This window comes from Leucoraja erinacea, chromosome 7 (genome assembly GCF_028641065.1).
Source record: "Leucoraja erinacea ecotype New England chromosome 7, Leri_hhj_1, whole genome shotgun sequence".
Lineage (NCBI taxonomy): Eukaryota > Metazoa > Chordata > Chondrichthyes > Rajiformes > Rajidae > Leucoraja > Leucoraja erinaceus.
This window is the reverse complement of record NC_073383.1, coordinates 9,629,697-9,649,778: the sequence shown is the minus strand read 5'-3', so window position 1 is coordinate 9,649,778 and position 20,082 is coordinate 9,629,697. Positions and strand designations below refer to the sequence as shown.

Here is a 20,082-nt window from a genome sequence, read left to right as displayed (position 1 = left end):
TCAATGTAAAATCGTAAAAATAATCTGGATTAAAATGTAGACAAAAGTGCTGGAAAAATTCAGTGGGTGCAGCAGCATCTATGGAGCGAAGGAAATAGGCAACATTTCAGGCCGAAACCCTTCTTCAGACTCATTCATTCATTCAGTCTGAAGAAGGGTTTCGGCTCGAAATGTTGCCCGTTTCCTTCGCTCCATAGATGCTGCTGTACCCGCTGAGTTTCGCCAGCACTTTTGTCTACCTTCGATTTTCCAGCATCTGCAGTTCCTTCTTAAACACTGGATTCAAATGTGTTGGATTATTAATTCATTGACGTCAGTAAATCTGCTAGTGCCGTTTTAGTAAATTCTGGATATTAGTAATATTAAATTATTGCACCACATGACCAAGAGAACTGGGAGACAATGGTAAAGATATTACTCTTCATTCAGTATATATTTAAACTGGTCTTGCATATATCGTTTCTTATCCAATATAATGCAGGCATCTGATATATTTATTGAATCATTAGGCTTTAGGAAATAAAAATAGCACAACTATAAACACAACTCAAATCATTTGAACATATGTTAAAATGGATCATTGGTTTCTTCAGATTTTGAAGTTAAAACATTTCTTGCTTTACTACTGATTACAACAATAAGCAAGTAACGGCATCATGACAAGTGAAATTCCTGTTCTAAAAGGAATAATGTCATTCATACAGTGGGATTTTCAAGCCACTCAGGATCACGTGATATTCATTCCGTGAACGTGTCTCTACTGAGGAAAACATAACCGGAAAGCACAAGTAAATAGCTCTGATACATGCATGACATGAAACTATGTTCTAGTGTCCAATACATCAGCGTTAGGTTACCAGCGCAATGTGGAATCGGAATTACAGTGTAAACTGCTAATTCCATGTACTTTTGCAAAGTGTTATGTTGTCCTTTTCATTCCTCATTCCTTCTAAAATGTTTGCAAACATATAAATATAGCTGACCCATCTGATTGTGCCAATTACAGTACATTTAATCAAAAATAAACTCTGGAACAACATAGTACATGGTAGAACCACTTAACCCTGGAATGCACCAAAATAAATATGTAGGCATGCTGAAATGCTGTTTCACTGTACAACCTGTTCCTAATGTAAAGTGGGCTTCTCAATTGAACCTTCCAATCTCATTGCTGGCTTTTACTTGAGTTGGACATTTCAGCCTCCGCAGAATTCAGAATAAAAGACTGTGCACATACACATACACAAAGCACAGCAAAGGAAATCATTTTGTTCAAAGATTAATCGGTGGAACTTAATGGATTTAGTTTGACAACCATCCAAATATTAATGCGCAACTTTGAAACCTGATCATCAAAACACATGACATAAAATCTGCCTGGAGTTACTGAATGACAGTTTTGGTATAAAATAAAGAATTGTAATTAAAGTTATTTATAAGAATATTCTCCCTTTAATCTCTTATGATCATTCCACAAAAAATGTTAGTGTTAAAACACTTGGCAATTTCCTAGGGTGAAGGGCAAATCTTATTATCAATGTTTCAGAGAAACATTAGTAGCTTATCTTAGTCAGCATTTACCACCGTTGACATTTGTGCCGCGTCAAAACAGATTGAATTATATATTCCCCATCAAGATCTTATTAGATATACATTAGAATTTATTTCTAATGTATATCTAATTTCGGCAATGTATAAAAAGCAAAATTGAAGGTTATCAGATTAATTTGGCCGATTAATTTTGTTTTGTGAAAAACTGTTTCCTATCAATAAAAGTAGTGGAAAAACATATCTCAAAAGGCTACTGTTGATGGAGATTTTAAGAATGGCATTAGCAATTGTTCTTTCTTCACAGGCCTGTGGTTCTCGAATGTTCCATTTTGGAATATGCATCCAATTTATAAGGAGAGATGAGAGTGTCTACTTTTAGCAACATTGCTATTAAATATACCTTCACTTTGCTTTCTCAGTACCACTAACAGAACCGTATAACTTACTAGTGACCTCCCCATGTGACTTGAATAGAAAACAGCATATGCTCTTGGAATGCTTGAGTAGGCACTAAATTGGCTTTGGCTTCTGGAAGCAGATTGCTCTGGCATTCTATCAAATTAATCAAACAATCCACACAAGATTGTGCAATACTGCGGAGAAAACAAACGAACAAGGCATATCCTACAATTAATTACAAATTTGCAAAATTAGCTGCAAAAAATATTTGCTATATTTTCTTTAATTATATAGGGTTACACAGGATTTACAGCACAGAAACATGCAATTTAGTCTATATGATGTAGCTTTTGGTTTATACACTATACAACCTCGACATACTGCAGTTTCACCTATCTTTTGCCAGCATATCCTTGTACTCCTTTCTCTCCCATGTGGTTATCTAATAGTCCCTAAACTACCTTTGTGTGTGCATCTACCGTACACATCCCTTGGGCAAAGCCTACCCACCAATCCCTTGAAAAAGGCAACATTCCCAGGCAAGTAGATTTGACATGCTGTTTATTTACTGCATTTCCAAGTATGAATATTATCAGAGATTTAGGACATTCTGCACAAATGCTAACAAGCCTGTTCAAATTTTGGTATTCAGTGACGTCAATGTACAACACCATAAAAAAATGTACTATCGCAACATTTAAGAAACATTTAGACAGGTACATGGATAATATATGTTTAGAAGGATATAGGCCAAATGCAGGCAGGTGGGACTAGTGTAGATGGGGTCTGCATTCATGCTGTTTGACTATGACTTTAAGATGCTAATAATACTGCATATCAGGCCGTGTCTGTGGAGAGAGAAACTGAGTTAATGTTTCTTGGCAATGATGTTTCATCAGATCCTTTTGTGGGTGCTTTTGCATTTTGTGTTTATTTTAGATTTCCATTATTTCTAATACTTTGCTTTTGTTGTGCACATCTACTTTTGCATGGATGAAAATAAACTCTACCAAAGAAAAAACTTTATTCTGGTCTAAATGCCAGATATTTCATTACTTAGATAATGAATTAAATGGAAACTATTTGTTCTTGATATTTCCAGCAAATTTCTTGGAAGGAACAATTTTCCAATTCAAAAATGTGATCGCACTGAAGTATTGCTGCCACCTACAGCATTTCAGTGAAATTTCACAGAAAAATGTGAAACACAAATATAATGGTTCTTGCTTAAATAAATTCAGCTTTTGGAATTTGGCGACACAATCCAAAGATATGTTTGAGCAATTTTGAGACCTCTAAACTAAAAATGTAACACTGAAAACACTACCTTTCTTGTCTCTATCCCATCTGTAAGTCTATAGTCTGTTCTACTAGAAGACTGGAAATCCCCTCAAAATTAAAATGTCAGGAAAAAAACAAAGGCATCAACTTCTCCCTGCATCAGAAATTCCGCTTGAAGCCACTAATTTGCATCTCTCTTGGTCTGAAAACCACACCTTCAACATTACTCTCCTCACACTTGTCTCAGAGCGAGTTTCTCTCACCTCTTCGACCTGCCATCACCAAAACTGCCCCAAAACACAGAGTGCTGGAGGAACTCAGCAGACCTGGCAGCATCTGGGGAGGAAATGGACAGGCGAGGATCCTTCCTCAGACTAAACTGACCATTACTGTCTGCAATCCAGACTCTAACCTTGCGTCAGCTCATTGTCCACTGAGACCCTCATCCATGCTTTTTTTGAATGAAGAAACATCTAAATGTAATGATTCTAATGCACTCCATTGCAACTGTTCTGCAGCTGAGGATGTTGTACAAAGAGGAACTATTGCTTTTGTTGCAATCTTGTACTGATTATCAAAGTTAGACAGTATATTTGGTCCTTTACTAGTCTCCCTCCAGGATTGGGTTCTGAATTCATTCCTCACAATAAGGATAAAGATTGCTCTAGATTTCTCAGCATTGAAAATTACCCTCCTGTAATGAACATATGACGTTTTAAACCTCCATCAAATTAACTGTGTTTCTATCGCTAGCAAGATGCATTTCCATTTTTCAATTTTTAATTCAAATTGAATTGCATTAATGTGTAGGAGGGAACTGCAGATGCTGGTTTACATCGAAGATAAACAGAAAATTTTCCCGAGTAACTCAGCGGGACAGGCAGCATCTCTGGAGAGAAGGAATGGGTGATATTTCGGGTCGAGACCCTTCTTCAGTCTGAAGAACTTCAGCATCTTGTGCATAAACTGCATTAATAGCAGCAGCGGTCAGATCTGGGGCTGAGTCTAATGCACAGCGGAGTAGGGTAAAGTCAAATAGGACTATAGTGATAGAAGACTCATTAGTTACGGGGACAGACAGGAGATTCTGTGGCTTCAAACAGGATTCCAGGATAGTGTGTTGACTCCCTGGTGCCAGGGTCCAGGAAATCTCAGGGTGGCTGCAGAACCTTGTCAAGGGGGTAGGAGGAGCAGCTAAAAGTTGTGCACATTACCACAAATGACATGGGTAGGAAAAGGGATGAGGTCCAGCAGAGTGAATAAAGGGAGTTAGACAAAACGGTAAAAAGCAGGACCTCAAAGGTAGCGATCTCTGGATTATTCCTGGTGCCACATACCACTGAGGGTAGGGATAGGAATATGGGACTGGTGATTGCGTGACTAACGAGTTAGTGCAGGAGGCAGAGGTACAGATTATTGAACCATTGAAATCTCTTCTGGGAAAGAGGTGACCTGTGCATGAATGGCGGTCTGCACCTGAACTGGAAGGGACCAATATCCTGACAGGCAGGTTTGCTAGTGCTACTCGGAAGGATTTAAACTAGAGTGACAGGGAAACAGGACCCACTGAAGTAGTGAGAGAGGTGGGAAGCTGGAAGTTGGTACAAAAATCAATGATAACAAGTTCAGTAGCCAGGATGGGCAGGAGCACAGCAACGAGGGGGCAATAATGGTTGAATTAAATTACATTTATTTCAATGAGAGAGACCTGATGGGTAAGGCAGATAAACTCAGGAGAGGTATGTGCGACTGGGACGTTGTAGCCATTACAGAAACTTAGTTTGTGAGGGACAGGACTGGCAACTTAATGTTCCAGGGTGCAGATGCAACAGGCAAAAATGATGGTGGTGGCGGTGGTGGTGGTGGTGGTGGTGGTGGTGGGGGGGGGGGGGGGGGGGTGGGGTTGGGATGCTAAAAGAAGAGGAGAGGTTCCTTCGTTGATTAAGGAGAACATCACAGCATTAGTCAAATATGACATTATTGAAGTATCGTCCAGTCAGGCCAAATGGCTGGAGTTGTGAAATAAAAAGGGGGTGACCACCTTCAAGGATATGTACAATAGGTTCCCAAATAATCAACGGGAAGTAGATGAACAGATATGTCGGTAGGCGTCAGCCAGCTGCAAGACCATTTGTATTTTGTTTGTGGGGCTGCCATATTGCCAAAGGCTTAGATGGGTGGAATTTGTCAAGTGTGCACAGGAGAGTTTCCTCAGGCAATATGTAGAGGCCGAGACAAGGGAAAGGGCAAAGCTTAACCCCCTCATAGGGCAGTGGGCAAGCCTATTAGGACCACAGTTCTATTAGCTTTAAAATAGTATGTGGTAAAGACAGGGCTGGTCCACATGTTCAAGTTCTAAATTGGGACAAGGCCAACTTTGAAAGTATTAGGCAGTAGCTTGCAAAAATTGGCTGGAATAGGTTGGATTACGTTGGAATTGGTGCAGAGAAGATTTATGAGGAAGTTGCCAGGACTTGAGGGACCGATCTATAGGGATAAAGTGGGCAGGGTAGGACTTTATTCCATGGTGTGCCGGTGGCTGAGGGAGGATCTTACAAAAGTGTCTAAAATAATGAAGGGAATAGATAGGGTGGATGCATATAATAGAATTAGGGTGCCCTTTTTCCCCCCCAAGGTACGGGAAACCAGAACAAGAGGGCATAGATTTAAGGTAAGATGGGAAAAATTTAATAGGAACCTGAGGGGCAAACTTTTCACACAGGAACGGGCTTCTAGAAGAATTATTTGAAACAGGCACAATAATGACACTGTAGAAGACATTTGGACAGGTACATGGATAGGACAGGTACAGATGGATATGGGCCAAATGCAGGCAAATGGGACTAGTTTAGATGGGCCTTCTTGGTCATTATGGACAAGTTAATCCAATGGGACTATTTCAATGCTGTATGACTATTATTCTACCTCACTTTTGAAAGATTCCCACTCACCAGCTGTCCAATCTACCTTTGCAACTTCACGTATAATAATGCCTCTAAAATTGGCCTCGCCCACATTTAGGACCTTGACTTTTGTGCCAGTAAGATCCTTCTTCATGACTACATTAAAACTAATAGAATTATGGTCACTTTCCTTGAGCTCTTACTCGTCTCCAAACTGCAAATTCATTCATGCTTGCTCCTTTCGCAATCCACAATGCATTATAAGCAAGATTTATTGCAGTCTGGTTGACTTCTTTCAGATCATGGAGTCCCTATTTTCTCTACCCCATTCCATTCACAATTTTCAAACCTTCAATAACATTTAAATTGGTGCCTCTGGATACGACTTGTTTTTTGTTTATTCTTTTCATTTCTGTGTTGTCGCTGCCCTTTACCAGTTTCATGTTGATGCAGGCCCACAGTAAAATTACTGCCCAGGGCGACACAAACATGACCAAACATGATGAGAATACCACAGGACGCAGATCAATCGCTCTGCGGTAGAGGATATTTTCTTGACATGGCGATATATATATATATATCCCTCAAAATCAAATCACTCAACACATTTGCATGCAATAAGATCAGACATTTACAGTAAAACAAAAATATCACTAGTTTGGGACATTTGCATTGCTGGTCACTCCCTGGATAAGTGCATCTTCAGAAGGCGGTGTGCATATGGAATGAGTCGCCAGAGAGGTGCAGGAAATTACAGCGTTTAAAAGACAAGATCCTCGGTATAAAGATCACCAACAATTTGTTCTGGTCCGGTCATATTGATGCTACGGCCAAGAAAGCACATCAACATCTCTTTTTCCTCAGAAGTTTGAGGAAATTTGGCAAGTCTCCAATGGCTCTTACCAACATCTACAGAAGATTGAGGGAATTCGGCATGTCTCCGATGGCTCTTACCAACATCTACAGAAGCACCGCTTAGGATGCATACAGCGTGGTTAGGCCGCTGTTCTGTTCAAGACCCCAAGAAATTACAGAGTTGTGGATGTAGTTCAGTCCATCACACAGGCCAGAGCACGCCCCCCAAATGGCTTCATGCTGCCTCGGATAAGAAGTGAACATAGTGATGGTCCACGCACATCCTGGTCATTCCCCATTACTCTACTGCAAGAGATACAAAAGCTGGACCACCAGATGCAGGAACTATTTCTTACCCACACAAGCTAAAGATGTATTCCCCATCTCCAAATTTAACCTGTTATAACACTTTACACTTTTTTTTATCTGCACTTTCCCTGTGGCTGTAAGACTATATTCTGCACGCTATTTCCTTTCTCTGTTCTTCACTACCTGCTTCTGCACATATGTATAAACCTACACACATGGTTTGATAGTATGATTTGCCTGAATAACTTGCAAAATGTTTTTCACTGCATCTCAGTACACATGACAATAATAAACCAATATCAATACATTTGGGCAGGTACAGGGATAGGTAAAACACTATCCAAAAGACAAATTTAAGAAAATGCCATGCTTCTGTTGCATTGCTTTGCTAGCAACATAAATAATAATCGGCATTTTTAACAATCTGTTGGCCACAACGTTCCTTAAAAATTAGTTGTCAAAAACAGATTTACTGCCTCAAGAAATTATCTGCATGGAATGTCAACAAACCATAGAGTGATTTATGAATGGAAATTTTGCATAAACTTGGTGAAAAGCTCTTTAAATATCTGCTGACGATATTCTTGCTCAGGGCAGTGCAAACCATTCTTTCTTGACAACATTATAGTTAATTGCACAGTGATTCTAGGTGGGGGGTTTTCTTCCCTGCTGAAAGAGAAGTGCCTTGACAATCATTAAAACACAAGCCATGCTTCCATCAGGCTCCAATTAGTGACATGCTGATTCTCCAGAAGTAAATTACTAAATATTCATGACTGGATGGTCAAACGTCTGAAATACACATGCAAGAGCAGAGGTAACATTCCTTCTATCACAAACTCCTTTCAAGATGACAGCTGATCTTTCTTCTTGATTCTATTTCTTGCCCTGTACCCACATCTCATGATTTTCTTAGTGTTTTCTTTGTTTCAGTTGTGTTTGAAACAAGCACAGAAGAGAGTGGGTATGGAAGGATGATCAGCTTTGTCAAGCTTACTGCATCCTTTCATGCACAACCACCGGGTCCAGAAATACCAAAACCCAACCAGGTCATTTCACAAGAGAGGAAGAAACGAGGGGGGGGGGGGGAGAAGGGGGGGGGGGGGGAAGGGGGGAGGAGGGGGGGGGGGAGAAGGGGGAGGGGGAAGGGGGGGGGGGGAGGGGGGGGGGAGAAGGGGGGGGGGAGAAGGGGGGGGGGAGCAGGAAGGGGGGGGGAGAAGGGGGGGGGAAGGAAGAAGGGGGGGGGGAGAGAAGGGGGGGGGGGAGAAGGGGGGGGGGAGAGAGGGGGGGGGGGGGGGGGAGAAGGTGGGGGGAGAAGGGGGGGGGAGAAGGGGGGGGGGAGAAGGGGGGGGGAGAAGAAGGGGGGGGGAGAAGGGGGGGGGAGAAGGGGGGGGGAGACGGGGGGGGGAGGGGGGGGGAGGGGAAGAATTGAGGGGGGTGGGGGGGGGGGAGGTGTTTGGAGGGAGGGAAGGTGGGGGGGGGGGGGAAAGGGGGGGGGGGGGGGGGAGAAGGGGGGGGGAGACGGGGGGGGGAGAAGGGGGGGGGAGAAGGGGGGGGAGAAGGGGGGGGGAAAAGGGGGGGAGAAGGGGGGGGAGAAGGGGGGGAGGGGGGAAGGGGGGGGGAAGGGGGGGGGGGGGGGGGGGAGAGGGGGGGAAGGGGGGGGGGGGGGGGGGGGGGGGGGGGGGAAAAGGGGGGGGAGGGGGGGCCTGGGTGGGGGAAGGGGGGGGGGGAAGGGGGGGGGGAGGTGGGAAGAGGGGGCAGCTCTGGTCCCCCTGTTCAAGGAACCATGGAGGGGAGTAGGAAGCGGGGGGGGGGGGGGGAAGGGGGGGGGGGGGGGGGTAGAGGGGGGGGGGGAAAAAAAAGAGAGAGGATTTTTTGTTGTGGGAGGGGGGTGGGGGGGAGAAGGGGGGGGAGAAGGGGGGGGGGGGGGGGGAGAAGGAGGGGGGGGGGAGAAGGGGGGGGGGAGAAGGGGGGGGAGAAGGGCGGGGGGGGGGGGGAAAGGGGGGGGAGAGGAGGGGGGGGAGGAGAGGGGGGGGAGAAGGGGGGGAGAGAAGGGGGGGGGAGAAGAGGGGGGGAAGAAGGGGGGGGAGAGGGGGGGGGAGAAAGGGGGGGGGAGGGGGGGGGGGGGGGGGGAGAGGGGGGGGGGAGAGAGAGGGGGGGGGAGGAGAGGGGGGGGGAGAGAGGGGGGGGAGAGAGAAGGGGGGGGGAGAGAGGGGGGGAGGAGAGGAGGGGGGGGAGAGAGGGGGGGGGAGAGAGGGGGGGGGGGAGAGGGGGGGGGGGAGAGGGGGGGGGGGGGGGGGGGGGGGAGGGAGAGGGGGGGGAGAGAGAGGGGAGAGAGAGAGGGAGAGAGAGAGGGGGGGGGGGAGAGAGGGGGGGGGAGAGAGAGGGGGGGGGGGGGAGAGGGGGGGGGGGAGAGAGGGGGGGAGGAGAGAGAGGGGGGGGAGAGGGGGGGGGGGAGAGAGAGGGGGGGGAGAGAGAGGGGGGGGAGAGAGAGGGGGGGGGAGAGAGGGGGGAGGGAGAGGGGGAGGGGGGGGAGGGGGGGGGGAGAGAAGGGGGGGGGAGAGAAGGGAGGGGGGGGAGAGAAGAGGGGGGGGGGGGAGGGGGGGGGGGGAAGGGGTGGGAGCCACTTTTAGGAAGTATAATAAAGTTTTGTGGGCATTTTACCTACTGGTCCTATCTTTTAGAGCCAAAAACCCAACAACTTGGTCCTGAAAACTCCAATGATTCAATCAAAATGCCCGGTTAGCGAAGGAGATTGCCTATGGCTGCCATCGACTGCCTGTAACTAAATAGCAACTCCACTCCACTGCACAACAAGTAAAAAATAACCATGCCGACCAAATTTTACTCGCGGAACATTTTTCAGCATGCTGAAAATGTTTCTGCCGCTCAGCTGAAGCCACGAGTATTCAGGAACTTCGTGCATGAGAGTTCCAGCGACCTCAGGTCCTCCTAGGACCATGTTGCGGCCATGCTGCGAGTTTGAAGGTTGAAGACACTCTTCTAAACTCGCAGATTAGGTCGCCCAAGTGGGACAGCCCCTTAAGGGTACTGACAAAGTTATAAAGTATACACACCAGGTCCCCTTTGTTCTCCCCCTCTGTTCCAACAATTTTAATAATGTAAAATAGTTTTTCTTACCTTATTGTGTGTGAACGTAATCCTAACATCTGGCTTTATTATGCCATATGCCATTAGGAGGTCATAAACTTTTTTCAGCTCATCTTTGCATCTTTTGGTAGTGGAGTAAAACTGTTTTCTCACAGGTATGTTCTTAAAAAGTTTGATCACAAGTACAGTTGTTCCTGTGGGTGTGATGTAAACTGAGTTTAGCGACAGATTACAAATTGCAGATTAGTTAATTGTTATCGACACGACAGTGCAATAAAATTCCTGTTTCACATGAACCTCAGAGCACAATATAAATAATGATAAACAGAACAACAGATGCAACATGTGCAAAACATCAGAAAGGTGAAAGAATGTGGTGCTAAATTTGAGGAGTGCAAATGAATATTAATTTACCATAATGGAATGGCCAATGAGGTAAAGTTAAGAGTAAGAGTACATGGTAGGAATGTGGCGTGAAAGAGGTAATTATTCAGCAATCAGATTGCTGTGGGGAAGAAAATGTTCTTAAGTTTAAGTTCATTATTGTCCTGTGTACAGAGGTACTTTGAAATGGGTTTTTTTGCATGCTATCCAAACAAGTCAGACAATATTAAACATAAAAACAATCAAGTCAAATTCGTGCAATAGGTAGAACAAAGGGGAAGATACTGAATACAGAATGTAGTTCTCAGTATTGTAGTGCACAAGTTTGCACTTCCAAGCTTTCAAGCACCTCTCCCTTCACCCTGAAGGTCGATGAAAGAAAAGGGGATGTCCAGTGTGGCAGCCATCCTTGGCAATGCTTCCAGCCTTCCTGATGCAACACTCTGTGAAGATGGATTGAATGGGAGGACATGACAAGCCAATGATGGACTGGGCTGCATTCACCACTCTCTTGTGGACATGCCGTATCTTCTCAAACACAAAAGAAAGAAAATCCACTGATGGGATTCCTTGATCACATCAGTGTGAAGGGACCAGGCTATGTTGCTGGTGATATGGATGCCTCATAATATGAAGTTATTAACCCCATCACTTTCTGAAGTCAAACAACCAACTTTTTTTATCTTGCTGATGTTTGGGGCTAGTTCTAACACTATACCACTAGGTTATTGATCTCTTTCCTGTACGTCATCTCATTGTTGCAGAACCAGCCCAGTGTTGAGAGTCAGCATGGAGGTATTGTTATGAACTGACTGACAGAAGTCCAGAAAGCAGTTGCAGATGGAGGCCCCAAGTCCCAGGTCCAGAAGTTTTGAGAAACATAGAAAATAAGTGCAGGAGTAGGCCATTCGGCCCTTCGAGCCTGCACCGCCATTCAATATAATCATGGCTGATCATCCAACTCAGTATCCTGAACCTGCCTTCTCTCCATACCCCCGATCCCTTTAGCCACAAGGGCCACATCTAACTCCCTTTTAAATATAGCCAATGAACTGGCCTCAACTACCTTCTGCGGCAGAGAGTTCCAGAGACTCACCACTCTCTGTGTGAAAAATGTTTTTCTCATCTCGGTCCTAAAGGATTTCCCCTTTATCCTTAAACTGTGACCCCTTGTCCTGGACTTCCCCAACATCGGGAACAATCTTCCTGCATCTAGCCTGTCCAACCCCTTAAGAATTTTGTAAGTTTCTATAAGATCCCCCCTCAAACTTCTAAATTCTAGAGAGTACAAGCCGAGTCTATCCAGTCTTTCTTCATATGAAAGTCCTGACATCCTAGGAATCAGTCTGGTGAACCTTCTCTGTACTCCCTCTAAGGCAAGAATGTCTTTCCTCAGATTTGGAGACCAAAACTGTACACAATACTCCAGGTGTGGTCTCACCAATACCCTGTACAATTGCAGTAGAACCTCCCTGCTCCTATACTCAAATCCTTTTGCTATGAATGCTAACATACCATTCGCTTTTTTCACTGCCTGCTGCACCTGCATGCCTACTTTCAATAACTGGTGTACAATGACACCCAGGTCTCGTTGCATCTCCCCTTTTCCTAATCGGCCACCATTTAGATAATAGTCTACTTTCCTGTTTTTGTCACCAAAGTGAATAACCTCACATTTATCCACATTATACTGCATCTGCCATGCATTTGCCCACTCACCCAGCCTATCCAAGTTTGCAGCCTCCTAGCATCCTCCTCACAGCTAACACTGCCCCCCAGCTTCATGTCATCCACTGAAAAATACAGAACTATACAGAAAAATGTATATAGAACTCTAATCACACAGCATTTCCCAGTATCTCAAATCCTAATCACATATATTCTGATGGAATATAAATTGAACATAACGAAGACAAAAGAAACTAACTGAATGTTATGTTTAAATGATAGTCAAATCTATACTATCCATACACATTTGAAAATACATTCTGCCCAAGAATCCATGCTGTTTGTGTACATTTAATGTTTATATCCTATAGACTGGCTTAAAGGATAGGAACTACAGCTTTAAAATAAAACTATTGAATGAGTGGATCTCCCATGGATCAGGGACAAAGGCATTGATGCTTGGTGTATCTGTGATCCTGCTACAGGAACTTGAAAGATTGTCTATTAGACCGTCGGGATTTTACAGGCTCCATCTAGTGTCAGAAATGGGGAATTGCAACATGACCATTGCAGAACTTCACCAGTTCTAGGTTTCAAAATCTACAAGAGTGAACACTTTCAACACTTGTAAAGAGTAATTAGCTCATTAACTTCTTTACAACTAGCCCATTAATCTCTTGTGCGTAAAATTGTCGACTCACCTTAGAATATGCACCTTTATGTTTATGTCAGTATTGGATTAGTACTTGCATTATGGGTCAGAAAGTTGTTATATTCCAGCCATGGTCACATTATTTAGGCAGTGGAAAAGTGCTGCATTGTCAGACGAGACAGCATGCAAAGCTGGTCTCTCAAGAGGGTGCAAAAAAAATTACATGGCAACATTTAAAATAAGATCACCAGAGCTCTTCTCTGGTGGAAGTAATTATTTGTAACAGATTTGTAACAGATTCCCTGGACATAATCTTATTCTAATTTAGTGGTCCCTCACAGGGTGCAAATTGATCAAATGTTTACATTATAAATGTACTTAATTAAAAGTGCTTTGGAATGCTTTGAGGCAATGATGGTTACAATATAAATGCGTTATCTCTTTTTTTAAATGACAATTTAGAAGAATTATAGAAATGAAATCGTGACTTTGCATGAGATTTATAAATTAGTGCACCATAATATTTTTGAGATCTCTTAAATCCAATGGTGAAAATAACTTTCTCTGTAGACTCAAATTATAAATTTGATTTATTTTTTTCCAAAGTTGCTTCAAGATATTTCAGTCTGTCATTGTTACTTTTTTAAAGTTAATTAATTACTCCTCTCCCCACTTTAATTCTTGTCACAATGTTTAAAGATCCATTGTCCAGACCTCAACCCTTTATTACCTCACCACCAGCACAGACGCATATATCCTCAACGTAGATAAGACTTAGAATACCTTGTCCTATGTGAGAAGGCTTCTGTGAAATGATACGTCCCGCATTGTCCAGGGTATACTGAGTACTCACTTCATCGGCACCGGTCTTGGTGGTGACAATAACCTGTGGAAAAAAGGATGGGGATAGTGTTTTATGCAGTGAAACATTTACAGGTATACAGATGACAATCCCAAATGCAAAACTTTGCCCTTAAGTATGAGATTCCTAGGTTAATGTTGGGGAGGTGCGATGAAATCAATCTCAGGACAGGGCTGACAGCCCATTTCTTTCTACTGGGTTGAGAAACAGAAATGAGCCCGCAGTCTCAGCCTGATCACTGAAGTAACTTGGATATTGTATGAGATAGAGTGCCACTTGCTGTGTGCCACCATCTCACGGTGCTCATCCACCACTCATTGTCCAATTTCATTAAAGAAGAATGTTTTCCAAATAAAATGTAAGAGTAATGTAGAACAATCTCCAGCATGTGCCTTTTATCCACAGCTTGAGTGGATACATCTGGGAATGTCAAGTCAAGTCAAGTCAAGTCAAGTTTATTTGTCACATACACATACGAGATGTGCAGTGAAATGAAAGTGGCAATGCTCGCGGACTTAATGAGAACTTACAAATGTTCTCCATCTGACGGCAATATCTGTATACACTGCAAACAGAAAACCAAGATAGATATCCCAAACACTGTTGTGTAGGTAAGAACTGCAGATGCTCGTTTAAATCGAAGGTAGACACAAAATACTGGAATAATTCAGCGGGACAGGCAGTATCTCTCGAGAGAAGGGGTGATGTTTCAGGTTGACCCTTCTTTAGGGGTGAGGAAAACTAGAGGTATGAAAAGTTTCAGAATAAATCAGAGTCGACACCGATGACCAAGGAACAGTCTGAAGAAGGGTCTCCACCCGAAACGTCACCCATTCCTTCTCCCCAGAGATGCTGCCTGTCCCGCTGAGTTACTCCAGCATTTTGTGTCTACTATTAATCTCACTATTAATCTCTTCTCTGTGTTGGCTAATCTCTGATTATTTTTAAACCATGCAGAGCTTTAAAAACATTGCTGTAAATTGCTTTGAGCTTTCAGATGACATTAATTGCTCCCTGTTTGCACCGAACATGCAAAAAACCTTCAACCATTTGAACTACTTGCAGAGGCTTCCTTCCACGTTCCAATCGGGTGCTAGTTTCACAGTGTAAGCAGCGGTTCATCTGGTGGGATTCTTGCAGAGTCAGAGGGTTGAAGGTATAGATTCCATTCATAATCCAGCGCATCATTGCTGGGGCAGAGAAGGGGGAGGGGAAAGACTGCAACTTGTCAAACCAAAACCCCGTCTGCCTGCTCAGCCTGAGCATAAAAGAGCCCTAGGTATGACTTTGATGAGAACTTACAAATTTATCTCTAGTGCCTCTGGCAAGATTCATCATTACACTAACATTTGTAGGTTAATTGGCTTCAGTAAAATTGTAAATTGGTGCTAGAGTATAGGACAGTGTTAGCGCATGGAATGATTGTTGGTCGGCATGGATTCGGGGGGCCGAAGGGCCTGTTTCCATGCTGTATCTCTAAAATCTAACTTCACCAACCGATTATCTGGTAAAAAACAGACTGCTGTTTGCAGCAGCTCACTGCAGACACACTGACTGTCACGATTTTGCAGAAGTGAGTACACCCTTGTCTGTAAAGCACATTGGGATAATCTGAGCCCTTGCAAGGCACTGTCTAAATGCAACTTATGTGTAAATGCAACTAATCATGTATTGTCTCTCCGCTGACCTTGGTACACATGACAATGAAACTAAACTCAAATGTGGATCCACATCAACTGCCTTTTCAAGAAAATGAATTCAGCTGAAAGTTAGCCACATCTGTAAAAACTATGGTTATCCACAAACAAAACTCTAATTATGGATTTGAACATTCTGTTTAGAGTAGACATTTTTAAGTTATTCAGGAAAATATCAAATTATCGTGAAACACGACATGATTCAGAATTGGTATTAAAATCCAAAGAATTTGAGATACAATTGTTTCTCTCTTTTTCGTAAAATCGCCAAGATTCATCTAATCAAAGTAGATTAACATCGAAATGGGAAAAGTGATCTGATCAGTTTAGTGCATAGCATTCATCTTGTGATAATATTAACCTTTATTTTGGTTCAAATTCTTGGTTTGTTGCTGCTATTTAAAAACAATGTTTTTAATCAAAACCCTCTTTTCTGGTAGCAATAACCGTTTGAGCTGCCAAAGTAACGTGGCTGAGGTCAGGAAGTAACTGTCCTGAGACGTGGCTGCTGTACCACAAGCTAGAACAGAGTACAGAGAATGAGAGATGATCCCACTGAGGCATAATGGATTGCATGAGTAGATGCCAAGGAGCTGCTTCCTCATCCTCTAATGCTTTATGGTTGCACACTACATCTAAAGGCAATCTTGATTCCCTACCTACCCTCCCGACCAGAGTGCAGTCCTTCACATAATGGAAATAGTCTCTTAGATTGCTGCTATTCCACTTGTCACCAATGTGATTTCAGCACATGTACAGTGCATACTGCTTGGCAAAGTTAGCGAGCCCAGTTACACCAAAGTACTACTTGAGGTCAACTCTCAAGCTAGGTTTGTTTTCTGCAGAGCAGAGGAGGTTGAAAGGGAGGATTATAAAGAAATAGACTAAGTGGGACTCGTTGGGTCCCAACACAATATTCCACCTCTCCAATTCCAATATTGGTGGCCAGTGGGGGGGGGGGGGGGGGGGGGGCTTTCTGGAGCACTAGTATGGGTGTTGTGGGCCAAAGAGACTGGTTTTTAGAGGACTAGTATGGGCATTGTGGGCCGAATGGATTATTGGGCTGGCAGCTCAGTCACTCAGGCCTGGTAGCTCAGAAACTGCCAGAAATTCTGCCATAAAAACAGGTGAGAGACTCTGTGAGAGAGAAGGGGGAAGGGGGTGGAGAATCAATTTTAGAAATGTTTAATCTTTTTCTGCAGATCACAGCAATGAAGGAGGAAAGTCTATCCTGGCCTGGATCTCACAGGGAGCCAATGAAGGGAGGGAGAACAATACTGGGGTGAGGTTTAATACTTGCAGGGGGAATACTTACTAATGGGCCGAAGGGAGTCCTCCTGGGCTAATACGGGCATTTGGGGCAAAAGGGACTGGTTTCTCGGCTCATAGGGACATTGTGGGCTGAAATTAGTGGTTTCAGGCAGGCCAAACAGCTCATCTCATTTCTCTTGCAGTTTCAAGCACAGGGCAGGCCAAACAACTCATTTCATGTTCATTAAGGGCTAACAAATCATTTATTGCAAATACATTGCAGACTCACAGTTCAGTTGATTCACAGCTTAGAATGAGAGTCGTGGCCTCTCCCTCGCAATCTTGCAGAGTGACTGTCATGCCCAGGCATCTGGGGTTTTAATAGGCCTGCCCCACCCCCACCCCCAGAAGGGGCGTTACCTTCATCGCAGTGATTGACAGGTGAGAGGATATCAAGGTTTGTTTTTTTATAAACACTCATAACTTTTTTATTTTTCATCGACGTGTAAAATCTTCGGGGCCTGCTCAGCAAAGGAGGACTGTGTGTAAGATGGCCAAAAATCATGGCGATATATGGTAGCGTTTTTTTCTAAAATCAATATACAGCGCAGATAGGAAGTGGTCAAGATGAAACTTTTAATTATATAGATATAGACAGGGTTGACTGCAGGAATCTGTTCCTCATTCGTGGTGATTAAAGCCTGAGGTATTCGATGTAGGATAAGTGGAAAGAGATTTAGTGAGGATCTGAGGGTTTTTTTCCCCCAATCAGAGAGCAGTGAGTACCTGCATTTCGTGAGAGTGGTGGGAGAGAGTCGCCAACAGCATTTAAGAAATTTCTAGACGAGCATTTGATTCATTTAGACACCTTTTCCCATTGACACAATTGTTTTTGTAATTCGATTTTCTATAACACAATGTTTCTTAGGACACATCTATCACATTGTAGTAGAACTCATTATATTGACAACCAAACTTTGAAATTACAGCCAGGCTAATGTGAATGTGGTGGCCTTGATAACGTTTGATAGCAGTCGCTTACCTCAGACACAGCACAGATAGAAGCCAAAGCTTCTCCACGAAATCCGTATGTTTCCAAAGCTTCCAAATCCTCATGATGAGTGATCTTAGACGTGTAATGCTTCAGTCCCATCACAGGGGTATCAGCAGCTTTGATCCCATCACCATTATCTCTCACTTCAATCCTGTCAAACCCACTGTTTTCCTATTGTATGAACAACATTTATAAACTTCATAAATGTAAAACTGTTTATCTAGAATGGATGCTGAGTCACAATCAAACAAGCTTTTGCTGAAAAGTAGCCAACGAGCAAACATTTAATTAGATCAACAGTAGAGATGTTTTAATACCAAATAAACACATAATGCAGCAGGACAAATCAGATGTATCACATTTCACATATCCAAAGCCTCATCTCTCATATCCACCATGGGCGGCACGGTGGCGCAGCGGTACTGTTGCTGCCTTGCAGCGCTCGAGACCCAGGTTCGATCCCAACTATGGGTGCTGTCTGTATGGAGTTAGAGACAGAGAAATTAGGTGCACGGGTGGGCCATTCGGCCCTTCGAGCAAGCACCGCCATTCAATATGATCATGGCTGATCATCCAAAATCACTACCCCGTTCTGGCTTTTGCCCCCATATCCCTCGATTCCCTTAGCCCTTAAAGCTAAATCTAACTCACTGCAATTTATGTTGACAACGAGTTAACTGGAATAAAAAACAAGTGCTGGAGTAACTCAGCAGTTCAGGCAGCGTCTCTGAAGAACATGGATAAGTGTTGTTTCCCAACCTGAAACATCACCTATCCATGTTGTCCAGAAATGCTGCCTGAGCCACTGAGTTACACCAGTACTTTGTTTTTTTAATTCCAGTTAACTTGTTTAAAAATAAAATGGCATAGGCATCCTCCTTGGTTTTACAAGAAGACCTTGGAAAAAGTAAACCACTTCCCATATTGTGGTCGCCCTCTTTCAATGAAGGTAAACATTGACAACAAAATTCACCTTCACAGCTATGCTGCCTCGATGTAAAGTTGCAGCAAATGCAGTTCACTCATGTTAGTTCCACGGTATCTCAATTATAAAATCAGCACCCTCAATTTCAGATCCTTCCATACACTCACATCCTTCCTACTGCTGCTATTTCCTCCAACTCTGTGGTTGTTCAACATATTGCATTCCTCCAATTCTGGTCCCTTGTGCATCATATGTCAGCTTTAACATGAGGGAGAACTTCTTTACTCAGAGAGTGGTAGCTGTGTGGAATGAGCTTCTAGTGGAAGTGGTGGAGGCAGGTTCGATTTTATCATTTAAAAATAAATTGGATAGGTATATGGACGGGGAAGGAATGGAGGGTTATGGTCTGAGTGTAGGTAGATGGGACTAGGTGAGAGTAAGTGTTCGGCATGGACTAGAAGGGCCGAGATGGCCTGTTTCTATGCTGTAATTGTTATATGGTTATTGGCAGTCGTGCCTTTAGTTTCCAAAAATTGAGCTCATAAAATACTTATGTTCGATTCTACTTAAAAATCTATGTTTTAAATTAGGCCTTTGAGCAGTGTCGCCCTATGTGGTTTTGTGGTACTTTTTCCAATACTACTTTAATAGCCTCCTAAGATGGCTGCCGTGGCGGACAGAGAAGAGGAACTGTGCTGGTTAGCAGCTGAGGGTTCATCGCCCGCATCCTCAGAGGCCGAAGGGCCTCAACCCGAAACATCACCCATTCCTTCTCTCCAGAGATGCTGCCTGTCCCGCTGAGTTACTCCAGCATTTTGAGTCTACCCTCAGAGGCACGATGGGTGCAGAGGTCAGCTGCAGGAGGCGCCCCGGTAAAGCAGTGACCATGGGAGGTGAGGGACATTGAGTTCGCTGGTCGACGTGTCCGGGTCGACATGTAGGTGGAGTGGGCCACCAGAGGCCCTACAGCAGCCTGGGGGTCGATTTAGTCAGACGACTCTCCACGAGGCCTTTTGCATGTGGATCGGATGCCACATGTAGTGGCACGGAGTAACGGTGGAGGACATTGGCATCATTGCTTTGCTAGGCCGACCAGGCAACTCCAACCCAGTGCAGTCACCGGGGGCAATGGGCCTTTAAGGCCAAGTTAGGACTCTACATTTTTAAGAACTTTAAATGT

General features: G+C 43.9%; 1 protein-coding gene across 3 annotated transcripts in view; it reads right to left on the bottom strand.

The window, feature by feature from the left end:
* The window catches only part of pms1 (PMS1 homolog 1, mismatch repair system component), an 88,644-nt gene that overhangs the window by 57,289 nt on the left and 11,273 nt on the right, over positions 1 to 20,082 (bottom strand). For all 3 annotated transcript variants that reach the window (XM_055637754.1, XM_055637756.1, XM_055637755.1), the window contains exons 3-5: positions 17,966 to 18,148; positions 13,897 to 13,999; positions 10,440 to 10,603 (exon numbers count right to left, since the gene is read on the bottom strand). In XM_055637754.1, coding sequence (XP_055493729.1) covers positions 10,440 to 10,603; positions 13,897 to 13,999; positions 17,966 to 18,148 — 450 coding nt within the window. The remainder of the gene's footprint in view (positions 1 to 10,439; positions 10,604 to 13,896; positions 14,000 to 17,965; positions 18,149 to 20,082) is intronic.